The sequence below is a fragment of the Prionailurus viverrinus genome, chromosome A2 (assembly GCF_022837055.1).
Source record: "Prionailurus viverrinus isolate Anna chromosome A2, UM_Priviv_1.0, whole genome shotgun sequence".
In the NCBI taxonomy this organism is placed as follows: domain Eukaryota; kingdom Metazoa; phylum Chordata; class Mammalia; order Carnivora; family Felidae; genus Prionailurus; species Prionailurus viverrinus.
This window is the reverse complement of record NC_062562.1, coordinates 18,222,270-18,249,261: the sequence shown is the minus strand read 5'-3', so window position 1 is coordinate 18,249,261 and position 26,992 is coordinate 18,222,270. Positions and strand designations below refer to the sequence as shown.

Sequence of the window (26,992 nt, the reverse complement as noted above, 5' to 3'; positions counted from 1 at the left end):
GGACTCTCAGAGAAGGCAGATGGAGGATAGCTCCAGGTATCAGCTCTCCTGTGCAGCCAGAATGTGGGGCTTTGGACATATTTCTGAGCCAAGGGCCTCTGGGCCTCTGGGCTTCCCAGGATTCTCCAGGGAAGGGGCCTAGTTAAGCAGGTGCTTGGGCTCCTGGATCATGGCACAGCTGCACCCCCTCCCAGTGCTGCAGCCCCCAAGTTCTGAGCTCCATTCTCAGAGCCACCCAAATAGTCACAATTTCAGCTGGAGTGTCAGAAACTGGAACTGTTTCAGGGTTTCAAATTCCTGACTGGGCCACCAGGGAGAAGAAGAAGGGAGGGTTAGTTCTAGGCCCCAGATGGGCTGGGGGAACTAGAACGTTTCTGAGTGGCTTCCAAGCCAGTGAAGGCTGAGCTGCCTTTCCCCTGGGGGAGGCCTGACTAGTATCTCAGGCATGGTGGGTGGCTGGTGCAAGGGGAAGTTTACTGGTGGCCATGGTGGGCCTAGGCCTGCCACTAGGATGGGATGGGGTGAGCAGAGGCTTCTTCTGGGGCTTTGGGAGTCCAGTATTTCCACCATGAGCTGTGGAAAGAAGGTACCAGCTCCCCTGCCTCATCTCCCCCTATCACAGCCCAGGGGGGGCTGGGGGCAACAGGTGCTAGTAAAGGCTGGAGGGAGGCTAGGATGGGAGCTGGGGCTGAGGAAGCTGCAGATGACTCACAGCCTCTTGACTGCCCATTGGTGTCACTGTTGTCTGGCACCTGGAGAGCATGCATGGGGTAGACCGACCCGCTTTGATGGGGGACCATGAGTCTGGTCTGAGATCCTCCTTATGCCTCAGTCCCAGCCTTTCAGAGAATTTTCCCAGGGACCCAAAGGCCCTCTGGGGTCACACACAAGGGCCCCAGATATTGCCCCATTCCAAACTTTGGGATCTTCCTGGGACACTGGCCTCACCAGTCACTCCCTCAATGCAGCTCATGAGGCCAGAGCTCCACCTACTTCAGAAATTAACTCCCTTTACCTGTAGAGTGGGTTGGGGGAAACATGGGCACTGCTGGGAGTGTCTGAGGCTCCAAGAGGCCCAGGCTGCATCTTACACTTACTGCCTCTGCCTGGGGAGAAGCAGTCCCAGGAATCAGTAGCTGAGCACTGAGCCTTATCTACCAGGCCCTAACGAGAAACACCTTTTACTCCATGCGGCGTTGGAAAACTCCCCTCTGTGAAGTCCCCAGGAACTGAGCATCTCTTCACTCAGAGCCTCTGCTCTGCCCAGATGAGGGTCCTAGCCGAGAGGTGGGGCTACGCCAGCCCAGAGGAGTGGGGATGACTCCGTGAAGGGCCCCCGGTGTTCCCCATCTGGCACAGGGGCCTGCTGAGCCTCGTTCTCTCCTGCTACTCCTTTGGGGTTTGCTCTAGCTAGAGTTTCTAACCCAATGAGTGTAAATGCCAGGAGATCCTGGGCAGCTGTGACATTCACATCTGACTGAGGTGGCCTCCTGGCTGGGCTTGGGTTCTTCAGGTTTGAGGATGGTGACCTGGAGCATGAGCATGGCCTTCACAGTTGGTCCTCCCCTGGTGGGAGTCCTTGGCCCAAAACTTGGCAGGTGGTGCCCAGCAGCTGGCAGAGCTTGCCTGACCCAGCTCAGAACATAGGTGTGGCACCTGGATCCCAGCCACCTCACACTGATATCCTCAGACCCCCTTAAAAATGACTGTTTCTCCTGAATCCTTCTCCCCACCCACCCAATCAGTCCGTCTCTGATAGGAACTCTCAGCTCCTGAGCCTCCCCGACAGCCTCTGCATCTTGTTCTCTATCCCCTCAGTGCCCCGAACATCTTCTGCCTCCAGTTCCAGGATATTCATGCTAGGTCTAGCAGGGATGGCAGTGCTGCCTGGAGAGGGAGGCAACACCACCACACTCTCCTCTTGTAGGATGAGGATCCCAGCACCTGCGTCTGCCCTACCATTGCTACTCATTCCCCTGCAACTTCTGCTCCTCCCGTCTGGCAGCCCTGACCTTGTCAGGAAAGCAGAGGTACTTGTGGCCCTGACAGCCCAGACAGAGGGTCCTGACAGGAGGCCCTTATATTTAGCCCTCACCAGTCTCACTGTCGCTCAGTGGAAGCTCAGAGGCAAGGCCCGCAGTAGTGCCTATTTTGAACTCAGGTGGTGGGAGCTGAGGGAAGTTGCTCAGGAGAGGGAGTACCAGAGGCTCTCAATGCCGGGGGCATCCTTGCCTTCTCTCCTCTCTGTTCTTTTTTAGGTTGGTTTAGCCACCTGCACACTTGTGGAATGTCTTGGACTGGGCACTTGGGATCTGGGAACATATCAGGAAAGGCAGGGGACTCAAAGCAGCTGGCAGCCAAGAGCACAGGATTCGGTCTGCTTGGAAGCCAGTGCTCGCTTTCTCATGTCACAAGTCCCACCAGTGCAGCCTGGTCCCAAAGGTCCCAAAGAAGTCAGCTTCACTCCTGGACTCTGTGCTAGTGCCAGCTCCAGCCAGGCATCGATTATGCTGACATTTCCTCCAAGCTGGGGAGCTCCCTCTTCAAAGGGGGAAAGGAATCCTTTGGGCAGCCCCAGTCACCCTTCCCACATGGCTCCTTGCCCATGGGCTCTGACCCAGCCATCTGTTCTTAAAGTTGCCCCCACCCTCCACTGGGCCCGGGTTCTCCAAGGACCCTGAGGGAGGGCAGATCTCACCTCCCCTCTGCAGATGTGGTTGGAGGTCTCTTCTCAATAGTCATGAAGTTATGCATGCTTCTGGCAGCACTTCCTCTGCCCCCACCTATGCTGGCTCCTGGCTGGGGAGCTGCTCCCAGGGACGGTGAGGAGCTTGCCCTGGCCCCGAAGCAGTCAGGGTGTCTCTGCCGTTGCCCTCCCTCCAGGCTGGTGCGGCTGGCCATCTTTCACGCAGAGTTACGTAAGCTTGAGTCAATTGGAGCTCAAGCAGTTCATTGTGGGCTATTTTTAAGCTGTAACACATTACAGCAGAGGGGTCACTGCACCGAGGCTTGCAGGGAAGGTTGTTTAAACATCTGTTATTTAAATTTCCCTGTGCCTTAGAGCTCAAAAGCCACATCCTCCCGGCACTCTTGGATCTGCATTCCACATCCCAGATTAGGAGTAGATTATCACCCCTCACCCCACCATTGGTTCCCCTAGGGCTATTCTCTGAACCCTTGGCTGTCTCCCTTTGGGGTCAGGCATGGGGACCAGGGAGGAGGAGGGGTCGGCTCTCTCTAGGGAATGGGTGAATTCTGGCCAGGAGAGACTTCAGGGAAGCCGGAAGTTAGTGCTCATGGGTCATTTGGACAGGCCCAGAGTAGAGAGTCAGGAGAGGAAAATACAGAGAAAGCACTGTGGAGCTATTTGTGGAGCCAGGAGACCAAGAATGCCTCCTTCCTTTGTGGGGGTCTCGGTTTCCCATCACTACCCAGAGAGGGTTGGGTCAAAACATCCTTTTAGGTCTTTTCTGAAGCCTTCCTGTACCTGGGCTGTGCTCCTATGTGGAATGCCCTCCCTTCACAGGTCTAAATGCTACCTAGCTGCACCCTCTGGGGCAGAAGGGCTGGAGTATGAGACCCTGGACAGTGGGCATAAATCTCTCAGGAAACACGCCTTGCTTTTTACTCTATTTACCAAGTGGTTGCCTCCACTGGTAGCTCTCTAAGGTTCCTTCTGATCCTAGATTTTCTGGCGATATCCAGAGTCTTCCCTGGGCACATGGAGGGGGAAGACAGGTAGACTGGAGGAGAGCAGGGTCAAGGATTTGACAGAGCTGTTTCCTGAGAGTACAAAGAAGCCAAAAATACATCTGCATTGGAGAATCAGGTCTGGGAGACCTGGCTAGTGCTGAAACCCTCCCTCTCCCCTTGGTGCCCTTTCTGCCCCCCACCCTCAAGACCTCCTAGGTGGGAGGGTTCTAGCCTGATCCACAAGAAAGAATGGTTTCTCAGAGCGTCCTGACTCCATCTCCTGAAATCTGACCCTGTCCACAGGAGTTGGGGCCTTTTCCCCAAAGTCTGCCCAGAGGGGGTCAGGTGAGGTGTGAGAAGACGTAATGTCAGGACCTGCCCTCCAGAGGAGACTCCTTATGGCCTTGCCCTCAGACTAGGCTCCTTTCAGTTCTTTCTTGGCCCCTCCATCCTAGAGAGCCTTCAGCCTGGGGAATGGGCTCAGCCTCGAAGAGGGGCTCTCTAGTTTGCCATGGCAACATGTTGGCCCTCCTCACTTTCCAGAATCAGAAATAGAATTGGATGCCCTTCTTCGTGGGGAGAGACTGTTTAAAAACATGTAGGGGGGAAGGGTACAGTGGCAATGTCCCTGCCTGAACCCTGGGGGCTGGGCAGAAGGGGTCCAGCCTGGGAGCCTCTCTGGCTGCCCTGCTGTCCCTCCCTTTACCTGGATGAAATGCACTGGGCTTTGACCAGCCCAGAATTCTGAGTACAAAGGACTCAGCCTGCTTCATCAGGGTGTGTAGCTGGCCCCTCTTCAGCACTGCCAGGCTCCTGGGAGGCCACTGGCTTAGAGGTGCCATTAGGGAAAATGGTCCTCCCAGGCTTAAGCCACCTGCTAAGCTATTGGGAGGAGGAGAAGGTTCATGTGGGACACAGCTTAGGTGGGGGCTTGGGGCTGCCGCACTCAGAAGGGAGGCATGTTGACTGCTTTCCAGCAGGGTCCATGCGTACAAGTCCTAGGTGTGGTAACCAGCGGTGGTACATAGATTTCTGAAGTGGGCCAGAGCCTGGTGGTCTGGCTTCAGATTCTGGCTCTACTACTAATTAGCTAAGACCTCTGTGAATTCCTTCTCCTCTCTGTGCCTTGATTTCTTCATTCGTAAAATAGGGATGGTAGTGCCCGGCTCATCAAATTATCATGAGGCTGGGTTACATGCATTCAGCACCGCCTGGCTCGGAAGAAGAGCCCAATCGGTATCAGTCGTCGTTATTGTTGCTATAAGGGGGTGTTTGCTTCCCAGGAGGGGAAGAGCTTTCTCCTCTCTCAGGACTGCTTTCTTTGGGCCCTCCTTCATCGGCCCACATCCTTCAGCTGGCTCTGCTCCCTTCCCCAGGTTACCTCAGGAGAACAACCCCAGGTCAGTTGTTCACAAAGCTCCCAGCCCTGGAAAGGAGGATTATGCCTCACTTCTGCAGGAGAAGAGGGATGGCTCTCAGGGCCTCCCTCCATGCCTCCCCAGCCCTCCCAGGTTCAGCCCAGCTCAAGGCCTGCACATGCGCCAGAGGCTGCTACCAGCATCTCTGTTGTTGGGGAAAACGCAGTTTGCTCAGGGCAAGAGATGAATGAAGTTGATAGTGTTCAGCATGTATGTGCGTGTGCATGTATACACACGCAGGCCACAGACCCTTCGGCTCTGCCACCTTCCTGGGCCACGGTGTGTGGTGACACAGTAGTGTTCAGAGAAATCTGTCCCCATTCTTAACTGAAGGCAGCTTCTGGGGAGAGGGGAGGGGACCTGGGGGGCCTGAACGTGGCTGAGTCAGGCTTTGCCCCATGCTGCGTCAAGAAGGTGTGGATGCAGCACAGTGCTAGCCTTAGTCCCCGGTCACATCGTTTCACACCCCACTGCCAACTGTAAGTACTATTTTTAACCTTTGTGAAAACACTGCTTCAGAGGATGAGCCTACAGCTGCATTCTCCACAAACCTGTTTCCTGGGCAGAAAGACTGAGGCCTGAAAGGACATAGCCCTGGGGACCAGACAGAAGAGGTTCAGAGCTGACAGCTGGAGGAGGCAGGAGAACTGACGTGGCCTCAGGTCAGAACCTCCAGACTAGGCCTGTGGTTAACAGGTGGTTCCCCAAACTGCTGCCTAGGCCTGTCTTGTGTCACAGTAGGTCACGTCTGGTGCTGGTGGTCCTGGCAGGTCCCACCCCTCCCTGCCTTATGTTTGCCCATTTAAGAAATGAAGGGTGAAAGTGCCCACCCAGTCTAATAGCTTACATTTCCTATGTGCCTACCCTATGTCCAGTCCTTTATCCAGCTTGTCCTCATTGTATATACAGCTGTGCCCACTGCATGCCCAGTCCTGCACCAACCATACCTCCACTCTGTAGCCAGCCCTGTGTCCCCTGTATCCCTACTGTGCCCCCTCTGTAATTGCCACTTGGCTGGCCTTGTGTCCACTGTGGCCTAGCCCTATGCCAAGTGCCCTGCCACCCTCATGGCCAAGGAGAAGTTGACACAATGTGACAAGAGCTAGAACATTCTGACTTAAGGATTCTGAACAAAGGCCCCACCCCACCCCTGTGGCTCCCATAGTCACCTCTGTGGGATACTGACTGGTTCTAGGCTTCAAAGACATGTGGCTCTGGGGAGGGGGCTCTGTGAGGCACAGGCAGAGGAGAACCATCTGGAGCAGAAAGACTGCCAAGGAGCTGCTGTCCCTGGAGTGGGAGCCAGGGAACATGGGGGAGAGGAGCATGGGCCTGAGCTGGGCCCCTCACCCTCTTCTGTCTCCCAGGACTGAGTGGTAAAGGGGCTTTGATCCACCAAAGGCCCTTGAGTCACATACTTGGAACTCATCCCTGGGTCAGGCCTTAAGCCTCAAGTTGACACCTGAGAAGTGAGGAGAAAGAACCAAGTCTGGCATCTGAAGTACACTAGGAATCCAGAGTCTCCCCTGCCTACCTTTCTCTGTTGGCTTTACACTGCCACTCCTAGGCCCTGCCGCAAGGGGCACTGTCCTCACTCTATGGCAGGCCTGGGTAGAGTAGTCACCTGGCTGGTAAGGGGAGAGGAAGCTGGCCTAGGGTTGGTGAACTTCACTAAGGTTCCTGGGCCTTTCTGTTTCCCAAGGTTCCCTGGGCAGGCCGCATTCCTCAGGGGGGTGGGGCCCCTGGTTTCCCACACTTTGTCACCGCCCCCCCCCCCAGGTCACTGGGGGCTGTGATGTGTGGGGTCGCCATGACAACGAAGTGGGGGCAGGGCACCTAGGGCATGGAACAGGACTATGGAAGTCACCAAGGAGGTGGGGGGCCCCGATACATCCGGCCCCCAAGACCACTCCTTGGCCAGCAGCCAGCAGCTGGGGGGTGGCCTCAGAGGGTCCCAGGGACCATGGATAAACTCGGGATCTGCATACTTCAGGCAGGGGTTGTCATTGTCCACCGAGGCCATCATTGATGGGACCTGTGGCCCTGCCTCCCAGGCCCATGCCCCTGAGCCCATTCACCAGCTACACCGGGACCCTGCTGAGGTTAGCTCCCAGTGTGGCTGTGAGCAGGCCTCCCAAGATACTCTGAGGCTCCCTTCTACTAGTCCGTTTCCAAGCTCCATCGTGGGAACCCAAACGCATCTCATCGTGGAGAACAGGACCCTGGCCCTACCCGTGTGCACACACAGTGACAGCACCAGTGACATGGCCCAGGATGGATTCTGCCGCTCCCGGCTTCAGGTGCAGGTTGCAGGGCAGGGCAAGGCTCCAGCTAAAGTCCTGGTAGGCTGGGGCAAAGGCCCTTGCAGTCCTGACCAGAGAGCCCCCGTGGGCAGCAGAAAGAGCCAGTGGCTACCCTATTTCCTGTCAGGGGAGGATGGCTCAGTTGTAGCCCAAGATCCTCCTCTGGCTCCAACTCAAGGTCAGGGCCAGGGCAAGTGCCCGTGTCCAGCCCAGGCTCCTCCAACTCCATCTCAGGCAAATACTTCAGCTGTGGATACAGCCCTAATGCCAGCAGTATCTGAACCTTACACCTCCAACCCTGACCACTCGACAGATACCCTTGCCATCACCAATGGCCTGTCCCAAGACTTCCTGCTCAGGGAGTGTGGCAATCGATGGTCAGTTGTCTTGGAGTCTTCCAAAGTGGTCACACCCTGCCAGGACAAAATGGATTTTCATTTTCGGGAGGAGACTCCTGCCCCAGCGCCCACTCCAGAGGAGTCCTCAGACCATGTCCAGGAGCTTGAGGTTGCCAGAATGCAGGTGTTACCCAACCAGCCCGAGAACCCATCAGAGAAGCCCCTGGTCTACACCTCCAGGCCAGGCAGCCCAACACCAGGCTCAGGACTCCCAGGGCCCCCCAAGTCCCAGAGGAGTAGCCATGAGATCTGCAGCTCTCAGCCAGACCAGCAGCCTCTCAATGTTTGCAACAATACCTGCTCCAATGTGCCAGCGTCTGCCTACCAAGTATCCTGCCATGAGCAGTCCCCAGTCCAGTCTCCCAGGGAAGCCATACAGATTCCCCCTTCCAGTGCCCCTACCTGCCAGCTCCCGGATGCTGTGGAAGACCGTGTGCTGGTGTTTGATATAGCCACAGGCAACACCAGGATGGGGCTACTGTGCCATGACCCCATGGGTTCACGGGCAGTGCTCGTGGGCCTCATGCCCAGCCACCCATCCATCTATGTCCCTGAAAATGTGTTGTCCACTCGACCATTACCCGTGCCAATCCTTTCCCCTGACAACAATCGTTCCAGATTCTGGTCCACTTCACCCGTACTGTCCAGCCCTGTGCCCTCTAGCCTCTCGTCGGGAAGCTATCGAGAGGTGGCCCTGGTTCCCAAGGAGGGGAGTATCAACTTGGAGTCATGGGACTCCCCTGGTACTGAGACACCCATCAGACTGTTCACTGGGCCTATTCCACTGAGGATGCCCCTCCAATTTGGTGAGAGGATATTGAGCCATGTTCATGAGCCTGGCTGGTCTAAACCTGATGCTGAAAAAAATGAAGCTAGTCACACCATCTGGATGCTGAATACAGCCAGGATGCAGGACACTTCCATGGTCCAGCCCAAGAAACTGCAGTGGATGAACTCAGAGCTGATCCCAGAGCCTACGCCACAAGCGAAACCCCAGGTGATGTCCAGATCCCTACTCCAGGTGGATACAGGCAACCACAACCAGAAAGCGGTCCTTACTGCTCACCCTGACAACCTTAGGGCAGAAGGTGCTGGGCAGGCCTCCCTCAGTGGTCAGCCGCCACTAGCTGAGCAGTGTCCCCTGGCTGGACAGCCCCCGCCAACTGCTCAGCCTCCCTCTGCCGACCAGTGCCCCCTCACCAGGCAGACCCCCCTTTCTGGTCAGCCACTCCTGGCTGAGCAAGCCCCTTCTACCAAGCAGCTCCCCCTTCCTGGTCAGCCCCCTCTCACTGGAACCCCTCTTGCCAGGCAGCTTTCTCTCACCGGGAAGCAGCCCTTTTCTCAAGAACCCCCCATTTCCAAAGAGCCCATCATCTCAGGAGGGACCCCCATCCCCAGGGAACTTGGCCAGGCCTCCACCTTGCATCAGGAAGGAGAGCCCTTGGGCTTGCCAGCCCATGTAGGGCTACTTCAGGTGCCCCTGGCCCCTAAGGAGACCCGTGTCTACGTGAGTAGAGAAAAGGTCGGTGTCGGTGCCACTCAAAGCTCCAGCACACATCAGCTCTCATCCTGGCAACCTGGCAGCTCCCCTGGGACCCAAGAGGAGCAGTTTTCCCTGGTCACATTATCTACACCTGGCACTGGCTGCAAGGTCTTGCCCGTGGCTATGGTGGGCAGTGACCCCCAGGGTCCCCGGTTCAAGCTGATGGCTGAGGACATTACGCTCTCACCAGTGGTTGCACACCTTGGCCTGCTCCATGGGGCCTGCTACGAACTGGTGCCCGCCACGGATGCTCTGCCAGTGCAGTCCCCGGTGCTCTGCCGCCACTCACTGGGTCCCTACCAGGACATGGTGGCTGTGGTGATTGACACAGGCACGGGCTTCACCAAATGTGGACTGGCTGGAGAGGACCACGTCCTCAGTGTGGTGTCCTCACATGTCCAACTGCTACAGCACCCAGCCCAGGACGAGCCTCGGTATGTGGTGCCCGAGGACCAAGAGGGCTCCTGTTCGGTGCTGAATCGAGGAGTGGTCTCGGACTGGGATGCATTGGAGGTGCTGTGGCAGCACTTGTTTTATTGCAGGCTGGGCGTGCGGCCGGAGGAGCTGGCTGTCCTCGTGGCTGACTCACCTATTTCACCGCGCACCAACCGAGAAAAGGTGGCTGAAATACTCTTTGAGCGCTTCCACGTGCCAGCCATGCAGACGGCGCATCAGGCCCTCCTGGCACTCTATGCTTACGGGCGCACCACTGGGCTGGTGCTGGGCAGTGGCCATGGTACCTCCTATGTGGCGCCTATCCTCACGGGGGATCTGGCCCCCCTCGACACCTACCGGCTGGACGTGGCTGGTGCTGACCTCACTGAATACCTGGCTCAGCTATTGCTGGCAGGTGGCCACTCGCCACCCAAGGCAGGGTTGGTCAACCAGATTAAAGAGGCCTGCTGCTATGTGGCCACGGACATGACAGCTGAGATGGCCCGCGCCCAGGCTCAGGCCCGAGTGGACTTCATGCTTCCAGACAAGCAGGTCATCACACTGGGCTCTGAGCGTTTCTGTTGCCCTGAGGCCCTCTTCCAGCCTGATCTGCTAGGCCTCAACCAGCCTGGCCTCCCACAACTAGCCCTCCTTAGCATTGGCCGGCTGGATGCCAAGCAGCAGGAGCAGCTGCTGGCCAATGTGGTGCTGGAAGGTGGCACCACCCTGGTGAATGGCTTTCCTGAGCGCCTAAGTCAGGAGCTGGGCCCCCGAGCCACTGTGCTGGGCTCTCCCCACCGTGCTGTTGCTGCTTGGCTTGGAGGCTCCATCATGGCATCCCGGGACTCCTTCCAGAGTCTGTGGCTCAGCCGCCGTGAGTACGAGGAGGAAGGCCCTTGGGCCATCTACAAGTACCATCTGTGAGCATATAAAAGTTCTGGTTCTGGTTACTTTGAGCACTGTGGCATGTTTTAGACACAGAGTGGTGTGGGGAAGGACAGAGGTCCAGGCATGGAGTTAGAGATGGGGACCCTGGCACTCCCAAGGCACACCCTGCCTCTGCACAATGGAACTCCATGGGCCCTGGCAATCCTATCCTTTCCAGAGAACCTCAGAGTCCCTTGGCTGGCATTGGCTCTGGTCTAGTCTGACCTTTACTGCACCCCAAGGGCAATCATAGACAGTGGCTGCTGTGGGTTTTGCCCTGTTGCCCTGGCGACAAGTGCAATTACCCTTGATTGCCAGCTGGTTGTCATGGCAATTTCAAACATAATGTAATAACCCACACAGCCTGGAGTGAGTCATGAAGGGGGGGGGGACAGCCCCCTCCCCTAGCTCCAGACGAAAAGATGGCTTGCCCTCCTCCCTCCTCCATCTTGGGCCCTCTACGGGGGGCTAAGGACAGCAACATGGACAACAGCCTAACAGTTCCAAAGATGGCTGGGGACCTGGAACATTTGTTGCTTCCTATAAAAGTCTGGGCTTCTTGGGGTAGCTGGCCTGGTGAAAAGTTTGAACTTTGCCTAAAGCTCTATGCTTCTGTGGCCAGTCAGAGTATGAGGGTATGGGAATGCTGGCCTTTGGTGCCCTGGGGCAGGAAGTCAGGGTCATGCAGGTGTCAGATAAGTCCTGGATCTTGGGTGGGAGATACAACCTGAACTGGGCAATGAGGATCTGACTCGCTTTGTGGGCTCTGTGGATAGGTAGGCTCACACTTTATCCTGCCTCTCTGACTGTCTATCTCTGGTGAGAGCCAGAACTGTCAACCTTGGGCTCCTTTCCCCTCCTCAGCCTCCCAACCTGGGCTTCCCTGCCCCCTGGCCTAGGGTACTGGCTTCTTCAGGATATCTTCATAGAGGCTACTGGACAATGTCAATGCCAACTGCCCCTGCTCTTTTCCCAAACTCTGCCCTGTCCTAAAGGGCTTTCCACCATTCCTCTGGCCAGGGGGTTGGCTAGAAGCCATGGCCCCTGACCTTGTCTAGCTCTAAATAGTAGAGGTGGGAATAAAGTTCCACGTGGGCCCAGTCCATGGCCTGGAAGAGTTGAGAGGATGGCATCCAGTTGGTATTGCTACCTCCTGCCCGGAGGGTGGCTAGAGATTGAAGCCAAAACACTGAAGCCCTACCCTGCCTGTGTCTCCCTGGTTGGGGGCTGAGGGACAAGCGTGCTCCCATCCCAACACTGTGTTCTCATCTTTAGGTTGCTCTATCCACAAAGCGCAAAGACCCGGCTACCCGCCCCCCCTCCCCCGCGCCCCCCACCAAATGCCTGACAGTGAGGGGCTGTCCTGGGTGGGGAGACTGGAAATAGCCTGTGATGTAGGGTCATCACAGCCCTTACCAGCCCTCGGGCATGGCCCAGGCTCTTCCCACATCCTGCTCCCATATCCTGATTCAGCCTCCACAGTCCTGAGGCCTGTGTCAGTCAGGGAGGGGACCGGTGGCTCCAGGGACCAGTGGCTTCACAGACTAGCAACAGTGTCCATGTACATGTGCGAGCAAGCACGCCTGGGTGCACACAGAATGCAGATACACGTGCCACTGGGCACCACTGCACACACTGTGCTATTGCCGTCTCCTTCAGCAGAAGAGCTCACGCACACATACACTCACACGTGTACACACACACCCCACCACGTGCACTCACCCACAGGCACATGGAGTGTGCACACGACCAAGAAGAGGTGGAGCACTGCCAGCAGCAGGCAGGGCTCTAGCAAACCACCTCTTCCCCTGCCTCTAAATCCCCCATTCTAGTTTCTCCTTAGCCCAGCTTCTTCATACCCAGAGAGCTATGACCTTCAGGAAAGCCAGAAAATGTATGTCACATGTGTGGGGTCAGCAAGCCATGGCTCAGCTGTACTATACAACTCAGAAAACCATTGTTTCAAGGACAGTGGGCAGACAGCAGGAAGGACCGAATACCAGGCCATTCATTCATTCTGCAGACGTGAACTGAGCATACTGAAATGAAACACAGCCTCTGCCCTGCTGATGCTTAGCCTGCCAGGAGATTCCTACACAGTGGTGGGGTTGGTGCTGTGACTGAGACCACCCAGAGCACAGAGGGCCCAGAGGTGGCATCAGCCTGGCCTGGAAGAGGTGACCCAAAGCCAGGGAAGGATGTAAAGAGCTCCTTGACACCTTTGTCTGGAGGAAGATATTGAGGGGCCTTGTTTGAGTGGTCATTTCCCAGGCTAGCCTTACCAACTCCAGCCCCAACTTCCTCACTTGAGCAGTCACTCCTGTCAGCAGCCATGGGGGGCCATACAGGGAAGACTCACTCAAATCCAAGGGTTTGGAAATGACCTTACCCAGGATGGGGTCAGAAGGCTCACTGGGAGGTTTGGGGTGGGGTGGAACCCAGCTCCAGGCACCAAGAAGCCTGTCTGGCCTTCCGACATGGGCCTCAGGATGGTTCTCAGTGCTTGTGAGGGGGAAGGGGCAGGCATTGGGTCTATGTGCCTCCCTGACAAAGGACAAAGAAATGGCCAAGGACTCCCTTCAAATCTTCTTCCAGGCAGTTCTTAGCCTCTTCCCATCAGAGGACGGGACTGGTGGGACCCCTTGGTGCAATAGTTCTCCTTTATCCCCACATCCCAGCCTAGGCTGCTGGTGGTGATGCTGCTCATGAAGTGTTTGAGGGTGATTAAACTGGAAAGCACAATCCATACCATGTCATAGGTGATTTTTATAGGCTGGGAAATTCAGTGCTGCACAAGGAGGGGGGCCAGCCTTGTGGGCTGGGCTAGCCACCCTGGCTGGGACTTCGGAATGAGAAAGGCTGAATTGGGGTGGGGTGGGGGAATAGGAGGTTCTGCCACCATGGTCTGGAGCCCTCACTGACCACTTGCCCACATACTCAACCATGTGCTTACTATTCTTAGCTAGAGGATGCCAATCTGTAATGCAGCTTGCCCTAGCAACTGCACACTTTGTTCTTGTAAGTAGGTTCCACCCTTTGGGCCAGGTTTTGGGAGCTAGGCAGAGTGCTGGTCCCCTGGGGACTACTACCTGCCAAGAGATTCCTGTGCAGCTCCAGGACTCTGGCTTTCCCCACACCTCCTACTCCCCACTCCCTGCCATGTGTATAAGAAGGCCCCTCTGGCCCCTGCTGCCCAGTCAGTCCCAGGGCCTAAGGGAGTCTTTGAGAGCCAGGCCGGCGCCAGGCTGGCCAGTGCTCAACAACTCTTTACCGCTGGTCGTCCGCCCCCCTTCGAGTGGGTTTCTGGCCTCAAGCTCCTCAAGGGCCCGGGCGGAGCCGGTTGAGGGAGGCCCCGCCCCCAGCCCGCCCCCGGCCCGGGGTGCGAATCCGGTGCCGGCGAGCGGCGGGAGATGCTGGAGGTTTGCGAGCCCAAGCGGCTGCAGCTGGCGCCGCGTCTGCCCCGCGTGCCCGGAGCGGATTCTGCCCGCCGCCCCCGGAACCCTCGGCGCCCCACTGAACCTGAGATCGCTTCCTCCGTGTGACCGACCGGCGCTGCAGGTGCGGGGCGGGCCGCGAGGGGGGGGGGGCGCCCCCTGAACGCACGTTGTGGGGGTCTTGGGGGATTGGGTCTCTGACTCAAGATTCGGGTCGCTCAGTGCGCGGGGGCTCCGCGAGGGCTTGGGGTCTCAGTGGGGGCAGAGCACGAGGGTTCTGGAGATCCGGGGGTCGGAGAGCGGGGTTGGGCTTAAAGTTCCCCGTCACCTCTCACGGCTCGGGGGTCCCAGGGGAAGCCTCTGAGACTCAAGTCAGGCGAATCTTTCTCCCCCCGACCCCCCTCCGCCCCTCTCGCCCCCCCCCCCCCCCCCCCCCCGTCTTGCTGGGCTCCTAATTGTGAAAACCTTAACCCTCCAAGGTTCGTGATGCCCCTTGGGGGTAGGGGCCGAGGGCTAAGCCGACCCTCCTGACTCCCAGAGCCGCCTTCAACCCCTCCCAACTGCCCCCGGGTCCCCTTCCTCCAGCTAGGCAGTCACTAATTTCCATGACAACGGAGAGTTCTTTATAGGCGACAACCTGAAGGGGGCTGGGCGGGGCTGCCGCGAGGTGGGGGAGGAGGCCCCAAGCCCCTGGGGGCCCGCAGCCCCCTAGCCAAGATTCAGCTTCCAAGCCTTAACGTGGGGGCCAGTCGGGGGTTCAGGGCACCGACCCAGCGCTGCGCGGTGGGGGTAGGGGACGCACATGTTTCTGCTGGGAGGTGCGGGGCTTGGTGCTCACACGTGTGCCTCCCGCATGTGTGTTGCTGTGCCAGCGGGGGCGAGTCAGCAGCGCTGGGGAAGGGGGTCAGGGTGGCGCCACGTTGGGGAGCAGGGTCCCTGGCTGGTGTGTGTGTGGGGGCAGTGGACAATGAACAAATGAATTTCTGCCTTACCCAGCTTGTAGTGTCTGTCAGAGACCCTAGGCTCTCCCAGCCCCCCATAGCTGTGCCAAACTGCTTTTGTCCGCACCCCGTAGACAGAGCCTGCTCCACCAGGTTCCCTTCTGGGGAGCAGGGCCCTCTATCCTTCACCAAAAGCTTAGTCTGCAGCAGTCCAGCCCCTGTCCTGCTGCCCCCCTCCAAGGCCCAGACTCTGAGCCCCCCAGGACCACCTAGAGAGACCTGATTCTCCCCCTCCCCCCACTCCACACCTCCTCAGTTGAATTTTAGCCACCTGATGGACCCCAGTTTTCTCCACTGGGAAATTGGTGTCTCTCCTCCCCTCAGTGTCAGGCTGGGCTCAGGGTGCGGCAGAGGTCTCTGCCCTTCTGTCATAGCATTTGGTGTGAACCCCCAGGTGCCAAAGGCTGCCTTCCCCATATCTGCTGCTGGCCCTCCTCTCCAGCCCATGTCCTGGCCACCGTTCCTTGCCCTGGAAGAAGGCCACAGACTTCATGATCTCCATCTAGGGAAATTGAGGCAGGGGGTTGGTGCTGTGCAGTTGTTATCCTGTTTCTGGGTTGTTTAGGGTGCTGTTTCTGGCCCCCCTGACGGGATCCACTGTTGGAAAGTGGGATGGCTGCAGCAGGGAATTAGGCTGAACTGCAAGAGGGGCCCTGGGGACCCAAGGCTGGGGAGGATGGCAGGTAAAGGGGGCGTGGCTAGTCTAGGCTGGGCTGGGCCAGTTGAGAGAAGGGGCTACAAAGGGAAGCAGCCAGGTCTCTAAGCTTCTTTCCAGCCCCCTTCTCCAGGCATGCACCCTCCACCTGATGGACCTGCCTTACCTAAGCTGCCTAATGATTGGGAGAGGGGCTATGGAATTGTTCGGAGGGGACTGCAACAGCTGGCCTCTTCCCCCAGGCGTGGTTGTGCTTCCCACACCAAGTTCAGTGCATTTCTGAGGGATACAGGAGGGTTCAGTATCAAAGGTCCAGGCCCCATGGGCAGCTCATGGCCCAGGTGCTCAGAGCATATGGCTGTGGAGGCCTTAAGGCTCTGCTGGGTGCCCATAGACCCCTTCAGAACCCCTACCCACCTTTCTTGCCTGTGTCATTGTGCCTGTGTCCTTTTTATTGTCACCCTTCCATCACTTTTTGCCATTGTCCCTCACTGTTCCTGCCCCCCTCTCTCTTTTCTAAAGTCTCTTAATTCCCCCTCCTCCCCTTCCTTGATGGGGCCAGGTGCCAGAACCCATGGGGAAGGAGTTGGGCCAAAATCTCAAGGAATTCTTAGAAAAGGGGTTGGCCAACACCTCTCCCCTTCCCCTTCCCTTTTTTCAAAACTTCCATCACCATAGCAATCCTTTACTCTGGGTCCTTCCCCTGCATTTCCCTCCTCCACCCACAGGGCAGCAGGGCCGCCAGTGGATTTTCCTTCAGGGGTTCAAAGACTGGGACCCCAGGTGCCTGGGAGGGTCCAGTTGGTTCTTAGCCCTGTCATGCCAAGTTCAAGGCTGAACTTTCTGGAGGCACCACTGGACTATATGCCCACTGCTGAGGCTGGAGAGGCCCCCTGTCCTTACTCCATCATTAGGAGAGTCAGCAGCAGGAATTATGGACTGTGGTTTAGCTGGAGCCTGAGGCCCAGCCACAGCGGCCCCCTGCCCATGTCCCTGAAGCAGCTGGACAGTGGGCTAGAAGATTGGCTGTGCCTTCTGACACCAGACCCTAAGGATGAAGTCTCCATTTCCCCTGGTCCTTCTAGTGAGACCTCAGCTGTGAGAGCCAGGCAAGGCTTGGGCCTAGGCATGTCCTTTGCAGCAGGAAATGCAGCCCCAGTCCCTGAGAGAGGAGAGTAGGGGAGGGGAGGGGGTACCTGAAGGCTGGTGTTCACAGCTGCCACTAAATCGGGAGGTGTTGCCCACAGTTGTTGGGAGGTAACAGGAGGCCTCTTGGGCCCCTCCTGGCCTCCCAAGATTTACTGCAAGCTCTGGAACTCTACATGGGAGAGGTCCAGGGCAGCGGGAAACTTGTTTATTGCTGTGAAAGGTGGGGCCTGAACCAGGCTGACCCCGGTGGAGGAGGGAACAAGACTCCAATGCAGGACCACAGGACCTCTGGAGCCAGACTTGCTTAAGGCTGCAGCAGGGCCCCTATGGGACCCTTTATCACCAGGGCACCAACAGGCAGAGTCTCCCTCAGGTTTGCCTGAGGCTCGATTGCCCAAGCCCAGGGGTCAGACCTGAGGAGCAGGCAGTAACTGGGAGTGCTTGGCCATCAGGCATCCTTAGAGTCAGCTGGAGGGCACTGGCAGTGCCAGGCTCCGCGCTTCCCCTGAGCTCCCTTTGGACAGCCCCCTGTACACACCGTTTCTCTGCAGGAAATGAAAAGAGCCATGTCTCTAGGGAAACGGCCGTTATGGGGCTTCTGTGTCCTCCCATGTCCCAGTGTGGACCTGGGCTCTGCCCCTGTGTCAGTGGGAGAATAGTTCTCCACTGTTGGGTATTGGGTCTGGGCTGACTGGGCTGTGGGGGGTGAGAAATGCAAACCCCTTTCTGCCTGGCTTGTCACCATTCTTGAAGCTGTCCCTTGACTGTTCCCCTAGCTTTAGGACCAGGGCCTCCCTTGTTGCAAGCAGGTGCCAGGGGCTTGGTGCGCACACCAGCAACCTCCCAGGCAGCAGCAGTGGGCAGCAGATGGTGGAGAGGGTGGGGGTAGAGGGGACCCCTTTTCTCCTTTCTTCGCCCTGGGGCTAGAAAAGGGGTAGAGGCAAATGGGTACAGTTTGGTGAGGGAAGCAGTAACCGACTGAGATCAGGGCACCCACGGTAGGGAGAGAGGCCCATCTGTACCTGCCCCATTCATGAGGTTTTAGGATCTAGATCCAGGCTGATGTGACTGTGAGCAGAGGCCTGGATTTCTGTGGTGGAGGAGACCACAAGACTAACCCTGGATCCTTGCGAGCACAAGAGAATATGTATGGCTGAAAGCTGGGCCAATATCAGGGATGGGCATATACAGAATCTCCCACACCATGCAGCAGAGCAAGGAGCTGATAGGGTGGGGGAAGTGGAGGTTGTGGAAAGTATCTCAGAGAAGGGCCATTTTGAGCCTGGAACATCAGAATCATTTTAGACAATTGGTTGCACAAACAACCTTATAATGTCAGAAATCACAACAAACCAAGAAAGAGATTAAGCACCGGTCTTGACACCTAGCTCATGTGGAGGCTGCTTCACAGGGAGGCCAAGGTGGGCAGTACCCTTGTCAGTGTCTACACTTCCTGCCATTGAATGGACACAGTTGAGCTGGTTAGTCACCTGTTGTTGGATTTTAGGTAGTTGCTGATTTTTTTTTACGTTATAAATAACTCTGCCGTGACAAATAGGATACTGATGGGAAGCTTTGGGGGAAGGGCATTCCTGCCACAGGGAACGGTGTAAGCAAAGCAACAGAGCTGGGACACAGGTCCCTCCCACCTCTCCTGGGGGGCCCACAGGCTGAGGTACCACCCTCCTGCCCAGTACATGGCTCTTGGATTCCAGCCCGGAAAGGGAATCACAGTGCGTTAGAGCCATTGAGGGACTGATGCAGGCCCCCTCCCCCAGATAGTTAGGGCACAGAGATGAGTGGCCGGCAGTGGTGGGTGGCTGTGCCTCTGCTCTCAGCTGTGAGTGTGGGATTCCAGCCACATGCTCCTCTCCGGCAGACGCAGGAGCAGGGCTGTGACCATGGTGGCAAAGACACACAGTCGGGGACAATCTTCAAAGCTTCTCTTGTTTGCCTCTGCAGTGCCTCACAAGATGGCTTAAGCCCTGGCTTAAATCACGCCAGTGAAATGCATTTGTGTTTCCTGAGCCCAAAGAACCCATATGAGGGAAGGATGAAATTTGTTTCCTAATGCTGAGGACGAATTTGAGGGAAAACTTACGGGACTATGACCCCTGGGGAGGGAGTGGCCTCTGCCTGGGAGGAATCAAGCAAAAGCCAGGGCTAGCCATGGGACTTGTGTGGGTCCTGGCCTTTGACCCTGGCTGGCAGAGTCCCTGTGACCCAAGAGGCTTCCTCTGGGGATGGCTTCTTTCCTTCTCTACTACTGTGTAGTTGCAGTGAGTCCAGATAGGGGAGCATCTAGGTGCACAGCAGGTGCTAATCGGCATGGAGGGACGGTATGCACAGCCAGCAGCAGCAGGGTCGTTTGCAGCCTCCATGCAGAGCTTTTGCCATGGCCTCAGTATCACATTAACCATGTGTTATGGAGGTCCAGACAGTCACTAACTCCTCTCCTGAAGTTTACCTGTAGCAAGAGCTGTGAGTGCATTTTCCTTTGGGTGCTGGAGCCAGTCCACCCAGCACCGCAGGTGAGGATTGGGTTGGCAAGGTTGCAGACCCATGGGTGCCATGTCCCAGGTGCCAGAGTGCCTGGAACCCACTGTAGTCAGCTGCATGTGGTCACCTTTGTGACACCCACCCCTGGCCAGGATCTTATTCCCTGGACCTGACTGCCCAGGTCTCCTGTGGGCCCTGGCAGTGAGGCCCTGGCAGGCTTGTCTAGCTTTTCTGGACCGTTTACCCCTGCATGCCTCCTGGCAAATCCTTCTCCTCTAAGGCTCAGCCCTGCTTCTGCTTCTTCCTCAAAGCCTTTCCTCACTTCCACCCAAATGGGGTCTCTCTGAGGAAACTCTCCAAGGACTGTGCCTGAATGCAACATTTATTAAATCAATAAAGGTAATCATAGTAAAAATTCTAACAGAAAATAATACAAGATATAAATCTGCCCCTTTAACACACAATTCTTTGCCCCAAAGAGCACTCTGATTTTCTTAGCTGTCTTTCCAGAATGGAGTTTGGAGTATACACTGGAACATAAACTTTAAAAAATTTACCCAGGGGAGCCTGGGTGGCTCAGTTGGTTAAGCGTCCAACTTTGGCTGTGGCCACGATCTCATGGTCTATGAGTTTGAGTCCTGTGTCGGGTTCTGAGCTGAGAGCTCAGAGCCTGGAGCCTGCTTCAGATTCTGTCTCTCTCTCTCTCTCTCTCTCCCCCTCTCTCTCTCTCTCTGCCCCTCCCCCACTCATGCTCATGCTCTCTCTCTCTCAAAAAACAAATAAACATTTAAAAAATTGTTTTTAAATAAAAAATTTACCCAAATAGCAGCACCCTTGACCCAGCATTCTGTCCCTTGCTTTTCTACTTAACGTATCTCAGAAACCGTCCAACAGCAGTGCATTTCCATACTTTATTCTTTGTAATAGCTACCCAGTATTCTTTTTAAAAAAATTTTTTTAACATTTATTTATTTTCGAGAGACAGAGAGAGACAGAGCATGAGCAGGGGAGGGGCAGAGAGAGAGGGAGACACATATTCCGAAGTAGGCTCCAGGCTCCAAGCTGTCAGCACAGAGCCCGATGTGGGGCTCGAATTTGCAAACCACAAGATCATGACCTGAGCCGAAGTTGGACGCTTAACCAACTGAGCCACCCAGGCGCCCCTACCAAGTGTTCTTCAATATGGATGGCTATAATTTCTTTTTTGATTAAAAAATTTTTTGTGTGTTTATTTTATTTTTGAGAGAAAGAGAGAGAGACAGAGACAGAGACAGAGAGAGAACGAGTGGGGGAGGGGCAGAGACAGCGGGAGATACAGAATCTGAAGCAGGCTCCAGACTCTAAGCTGTCAGCACAGAGCCTGATGTGGGGCTCGAACTTGCAAACCACAAGATCATGACCTGAGCCGAAGTCTGTGTTTAACCGAAAGAGCCACCCAGGCACCCCCACAGATAGCTATAATTTTTATCAACATTTTAAAATTGTGAAATATATCGAAAATCTAGAAATGTGCCCCAAACTTGTATGTACATTTTTACAAATTATTATAAAGCAAACACCTGTGAAAACCACCACTCAGGTTCAGAAATCAGCTCTCCAGAATCTCCCCGTGTCCTGACTCAATCGCAACTACTCTCTTTCTTGTGGAAGGACTCATGGTACTTATTTCCTAGCTCTTTTTGAAAACAGTTTTACCAGAATGTTTGTATCCTTAGTACAAGTTAGTTCTGCATGTTTTGAACTCTGAATCAATAGGATTATGCTGTATGTATTCTTTTGTGTCTATTTCACTCAACACTGTATTGGTGAGATTCACCATGTGGTTGGCTATAGCTATAGCTCCTTCATTTCCATTGCTGTGTAATATGAGTGTCCTGCGGCAAAAATGTATGCATTTCTGCTCAAGTCTTTGCTAACACTTGGTATCTTCAGACTTTCAGAGATGGCTATCTGCTGGGTGGGTGGTTATATTCCCCATCATCTGTGCAATAGCTAGAATTTAAAGAAATTGGTAAAAAAAAATTTTTAATGTACATAATAGAAAGTGATTCCCTGATATGTCAGTTTAATATGTTTTTCGTAAGTAGGGGCTGTTGTAGTTCAGGCAGCCAAGCTGAGTGGCAGGAGCTGTGGCCAGAAAAGCAGTGGTAGGAGGCTGACCACCCTCTAGCCCTTCCTAGTGCAGTCTCTGCCCCTTGCCTTGTCCTGAGCCATGCTGGGGTCTCCCAGAGCCAGCCTCCATACTGTGGGGAGAAGCCTCCATGTTGTGGTACAGCTGAGCCAGACTCCATCCTGTCTGCAGCTCAGAGACTGGCAATGCCGTTTGGGTGTGTGACTCTGGGCGATAAGAAGAACTATAACCAGCCGTCGGAGGTGACTGACAGATATGATTTGGGACAGGTCATCAAGACGTGAGTGTGGGGTCTTGTGGTCAAGGGTGGGTGGGCAAGGGCCTGGGAAAGGAGAGCAGAGGGCAGCCCACATTGAGGCCAGGGCTGAGTGGGGTGCTTGCTGGCTACAGTGAGGAGTTCTGTGAGATCTTCCGGGCCAAGGACAAGACGACGGGCAAGCTGCACACCTGCAAGAAGTTCCAGAAGCGGGACGGCCGCAAGGTGCGGAAGGCGGCCAAGAACGAAATAGGCATCCTTAAGATGTGAGTGTGAGGCCTCGGGGTGGGGTGGCATAGGAGGTAGCAGGGAATGGTTTCAAGGGCAGGTGACCTCAAGCAGTACCAGGCTCTGGCCAGTTAGTTTGCTGTGGCCCACGGTGGCAACCAGAGCCTCTCTTAGGGGTTTACCCAGCCCTAACTGTTGGCCCCTCTCTCCGCTGCCAGGGTGAAGCATCCCAACATCCTGCAACTGGTGGATGTGTTTGTGACCCGCAAGGAGTACTTCATCTTCCTGGAGCTGTGAGTGTGGGTCTGGGGTCCCCGGATTCCTCAGTCCCCAGGGCCTTTACCTGCTCTGCCCTCTGCAACCAGGGAAAGCCCCCTTTCTGGCCCCTTGGGGTGTTGGGTCCCCCGTGCCTTGCCCAGCTAGCTGCCTGGTGTAGGCAGCCTGCCCAAATACTCCTGCCCCACCCCCGATCCTGCCCACGCGGGCTCAGGGGCTGGTGTCCCTCAGGGCCACGGGGAGGGAGGTGTTTGACTGGATCCTGGACCAGGGCTACTACTCGGAGCGAGATACAAGCAATGTGGTGCGGCAGGTCCTGGAGGCCGTGGCCTACCTGCACTCACTCAAGATCGTGCACAGGAACCTCAAGGTGAGGCCAGGAGCCAGGTCTGTTGGCACCCGGCCTGGGGCTGAGGTGGGCAGCACCTTGGGGTCTTGGTCTAGCCTCTGAGGTCCTCATGGAGTCTTTCTCTGCCCACCCACATGTCATTCCTGCCCGGAGCAGCTGGAGAACCTGGTTTACTATAATCGGTTGAAGAACTCAAAGATTGTCATCAGCGACTTCCACCTGGCTAAGCTAGAGAATGGCCTCATCAAGGAGCCCTGTGGGACTCCTGAGTACCTGGGCAAGCAGGGGGTGGGGCAGGGACAGGGTGGGGGACAACCTTCAAGGAGTGGCTCTGGGTAGGGGGAAGGAAGTCTCCAACCCAGGAAGTGGGTATGGGCGGTCCCAGGCTTGGCCAGGCCTGATATTGACCACCAGATGGACACTGTGTTTGCAGCCCCAGAGGTGGTAGGCCGGCAGCGGTATGGACGCCCCGTGGACTGCTGGGCCATTGGAGTCATCATGTACATCCTGTGAGTGAATGGGTTTGTAGCCAGGCCAGGTGGGGTTCTGTGTCCATGGCCTTCTTTAGTGACCCTGCCCTTTGGCCCCCGTGTAGGCTTTCAGGGAACCCACCTTTCTATGAGGAGGTGGAGGAAGATGACTATGAGAACCACGACAAGAACCTCTTCCGCAAGATCCTAGCTGGCGACTACGAGTTTGACTCTCCATACTGGGATGACATTTCCCAGGCAGGTGAGGAGGTGCCCAGTGTGTGGGTAGCGGGAGGGTTGGTATGGGGGACCTGCTCTCAGCCTTCTCTGCTGGACTCTACTCCTACCTCCCAGCCTGTTCATCACCTCTAGACAGTGATATGAGGTGCCAATGCCTCACCTCTCCTTGGCTTTGTCCCCAGCCAAAGACCTGGTCACAAGGCTGATGGAGGTGGAGCAAGACCAGCGCATCACTGCAGAAGAGGCCATCTCCCATGAGTGGTGAGCAGGGCCCATGGAGGACAGAAGGAGAGGCCAGATTTCCCTTGGCCTCTGTCCTCCTCACATCTAGTAGCCCCCATCCTTGAGGCTTTGAGTAGGGGTTGGGGGTGCCCAGAGCTCAGGCCCAGCCCAGAGGCCTGCCTGGTAACTTCTGGATCTTAAGAGAAAAGGACTGGGCAGTCTCCCTGAAGGCCTATACACCCTCAGATCCAGATGCATCTGTACCCTTTCTAGGATTTCTGGCAATGCTGCTTCTGATAAGAACATCAAGGATGGTGTCTGTGCCCAGATTGAAAAGAACTTTGCCAGGGCTAAGTGGAAGGTAAGGCTTGGATGACTCCCTTTCTTGGATTGATCCCAAGTGCTCCTTCTGGCACACACAGTTTCTTGCCTATATCATATCCCTGCAGCCACACATAGGCGTTTCTTCAGCTATCAGGTGTGATTGTAGCCACTGTCACTACCTTAAGTGGGTGTGTTGAACAGCTGGGTCCCTGGCCCTCGGGTGGTCAGAGGCAGCCAGGGATGCCATAGAATGGTCTGTGTTTGGCCTTTGCGAAGGAACGGATCCAGCTTCTGTGAGCCCCACTCTGAGCCTCTCTCTACTGCCCTCCTTTCAGAAGGCTGTCCGAGTGACCACCCTCATGAAACGGCTCCGGGCACCAGAGCAGTCCAGCACAGCTACAGCCCAGTCTGCCCCAGCCACAGACACTGCCACCGCTGGGGCTGCAGGTGGGGCCACAGCTGCAAGTGGAGCTGCCCCAGCCCTTGGGGGCAGTGCCACCTCAGCCACAGTGGGTGATGCTGCTTTTGCTGCAAAGAGTGATAATACAGCCCCCGCAGACCGTAGTGCCACCCCAGCCACAGATGGCAGTGTCACCCCAGCCACTGATGGCAGTGTCACCCCAGCCACCGATGGGAGCATCACCCCAGCCACCGATGGGAGCATCACCCCAGCTACCGACAGGAGTGTTACTCCAGCCACCGACGGGAGAGCCACACCAGCCACAGAAGAGAGCATCATGCCCACCACTCAAAGCAGTGTCACACCGGCCACTAAGGCAGCTGCCACCCCTGAGCCGGCTTTGGCCCAGCCGGACAGCACAGCCCCCGGGGGCACAACAGGCCAGGCTCCACCCTCTAGTAAAGGGGAAGAGGCTGCTGGCTATGCCCAGGAGTCTCGGAGGGAGGAGACCAGCTGAGTGGGCAGTCTGGTGTGGGGCAGGGGATGGGCAGGAGGGTGGGAGAGTGGATGAGGGGCTTCTCACTGTACATAGAGTCATTGGCCTGATGCCCTTGCTCCCCCTGCCCCTGCCTCCCAGTGTGGGGCATGTCTGGGGGCCACGGGAGAGCAGTCTCATCTCCTGTGTGTATGTGCGTGAGTGGTGGGCAGGCCAGAGGCAGGACCGGCCCCAGCCCCTGCATGGATTCCTTGTGGCTTTTCTGTCTTTCGCTAGCTTCACCAGTTTCTGTTCCTTGCGGGATGCTGCTCTAGGGATACTCAGGAGGTCCCTGCTCCCTTCCCCTTCCCTTTTTGCCTCACAATTTCCCCAGGCAGGCCCTGCAGGTCCCATCCTTTCCCAGGCCCTAGTCTTGGGTGGCCTTGCCCTGAGAGCTGGTCCTCCAGCGAGGCCCTGTCAGCGGTCTTAGGCTCCTGCACATGAAGGTATGTGCCTGTGGTATGTGGGCTGCTCTAAGAATGGACACAGGCTTGTATAGAGAATTCAAAAATCTAGGGCAGTATGCTTTAAGACAAGACTGGTCGCATGGTTGGGGGCACTGCTTGGTAGCTTTAGGGGTCCTCAGAAGTGAAAGAGAATGAGTGGGGGGGGGGTAGAAGCTTCCATCTTTGTCCCTGGAAAGTTCTCACCAACACCCTTATGCTATTTCCTGCCCTCCTGGGTTCTGCAGTGGGTTGCCCTGTGCCCTGAGCTTCATGAGCCTGTAAGGGGAAGGAGGAGCAGTTGGGATGTGGCAGTGAAAACTGGAAGGCAGAGTGCAGGCCCAGCACGTCATGCACCAGCCTAGCTTGGTCCTTACCCTGAGCCAAACAGGGAGGGCTGGTATCCCCTGGCTCTTTTCTGATGGAGTCCCTTAGGTTCAGTCTACAGTCCTCTCCATTGAAGGGGGCCTGCTGCATGGCAGTGTCCCATAGTCTGATTTAGGGGGTTGCCCTTCATAGGGGCAGATTTCTGCCCTCCTAATCCAACAACAAAATAGAGAGGAACCCCCTCTACGTCTGTGACCCACTTCCCCTTCTATCATGGCTGAAACAGAGGCCCAGGTGCCTCTGAGCCATGCTGAGTTGCTTTTTCTGGGATGAGGAAGTGGAATAAGGCTTCCCCGTTTCCTGATCGAGGCTCCTGGCAGGTGCCCTTTGTCAGACCCCACCACAGCTTGGGCAGGCAGCCACACTGGTCCCGGCCTTTGCTCGGCACTCCAGTGTCAGTCCTGCCCTTCTCCCTGCATGCCTGTGGGTCTGCTCTGGTGTATGAAGGTTGGTAGGCTAACTGTGTGCCTGCTGAACCTGGCAAATAAATGTCACCCTGCCAAAGCCTCTGGCCATCCTCTCGCCGTTGCTTCCTCTGTCTTACTGGGGAGGGGCCCCTGGAAGGCAATGGGGAGGGAAGAGGCTGGGAGCAGGTTCACAGGTATTGGTCTGTGCTCAGTGCCATGAGGATTGCTTGGGCTGAGAGTGCAGATCATCCTTTACCACTGTGTGTTCCTTGATCGTGGCGGGTCCTCCAGACTCTAGAAATCCTTATGGATGGGGAGTCCTTTCCTGGGCTTGTGCCAAAGAATAACCTCTGGGCTGCTGTTCTAACAAGTCCTGTTGAACAAGAGCCCTTGTCTTGACTTAGGCATGCAACTGGAGGCCACCATGGGGCAACCACCGTAGGTAGAGACCTTGCCCATGGCCAAAGTGGGCTTCCCAGAGTTGGGGAGAGGGTGCAGGGTGGGCATTGCACAAAGGTTCTTTGCTACCCTTTGTGTTGATTCCTCCTCCCTGTGAACAACACCTGTGCTTTCCACATAGGCTCAAAGAACTTCACTCTGGGTCTACTTCAGGTGGAAAAATAAGCTTTATATCATGGGGCTTTACAGAAGGTTTCTTCTGGGGAGAGGGTATTAACACTGCTAAAAAAGAGTTAAGCATGAGAACTCATAGGAAGAATTGTTCCAGCCCTGACTTGCCCAGGTGAATTCACCAGGGATGCTGCTCTTACTCAGGGAGGACTCCAAAGATAACTTCTCTGATGTGGAAATCAGAAAAAGGGTTTGTTAGTCACTGTTCTGTGAAGCATCTGGGCTTCTAAAATTCCAAC

General features: G+C 56.1%; 1 protein-coding gene across 3 annotated transcripts; it reads left to right on the top strand.

Annotated features, from left to right (window-relative positions):
• Nucleotides 1–6,329: 6,329 nt before the first annotated feature.
• Nucleotides 6,330–26,174, top strand: CAMKV (CaM kinase like vesicle associated). 3 transcript variants are annotated; one of them, XM_047850975.1, is made up of 11 exons: nucleotides 10,629–10,710; nucleotides 21,758–21,866; nucleotides 21,977–22,108; nucleotides 22,289–22,363; nucleotides 22,578–22,716; nucleotides 22,852–22,972; nucleotides 23,129–23,204; nucleotides 23,291–23,427; nucleotides 23,588–23,666; nucleotides 23,901–23,988; nucleotides 24,287–26,174. In XM_047850975.1, the coding sequence occupies exons 2-11, from the start codon at nucleotides 21,772–21,774 to the stop codon at nucleotides 24,866–24,868; spliced, it is 1,524 nt and encodes a 507-aa protein (XP_047706931.1). In that variant the 5' UTR covers nucleotides 10,629–10,710; nucleotides 21,758–21,771; the 3' UTR covers nucleotides 24,869–26,174. The 3 variants fall into 3 exon arrangements, 2 of the variants coding, with proteins under 2 accessions (XP_047706931.1, XP_047706930.1); XM_047850974.1 differs by lacking the exon at nucleotides 10,629–10,710 and adding an exon at nucleotides 14,137–14,275; XR_007150513.1 differs by lacking the exons at nucleotides 22,289–22,363; nucleotides 22,578–22,716; nucleotides 22,852–22,972; ... (3 more) ...; nucleotides 23,901–23,988; nucleotides 24,287–26,174 and having other exon boundaries at nucleotides 6,330–10,710; nucleotides 21,977–22,105.
• The last annotated feature ends 818 nt before the right edge of the window (nucleotides 26,175–26,992 follow it).

Coding starts and splice junctions, on each gene's coding strand:
- CAMKV (XM_047850975.1), top strand. CDS start 21,772: ATGCCGTTTGGGTGTGTGACTCTGGGCGATAAGAAGAACTATAACCAG. Junction 21,867..21,976: donor TTGGGACAGGTCATCAAGAC/GTGAGTGTGGGG, acceptor TGCTGGCTACAG/TGAGGAGTTCTGTGAGATCT. Junction 23,989..24,286: donor TTGCCAGGGCTAAGTGGAAG/GTAAGGCTTGGA, acceptor CCCTCCTTTCAG/AAGGCTGTCCGAGTGACCAC.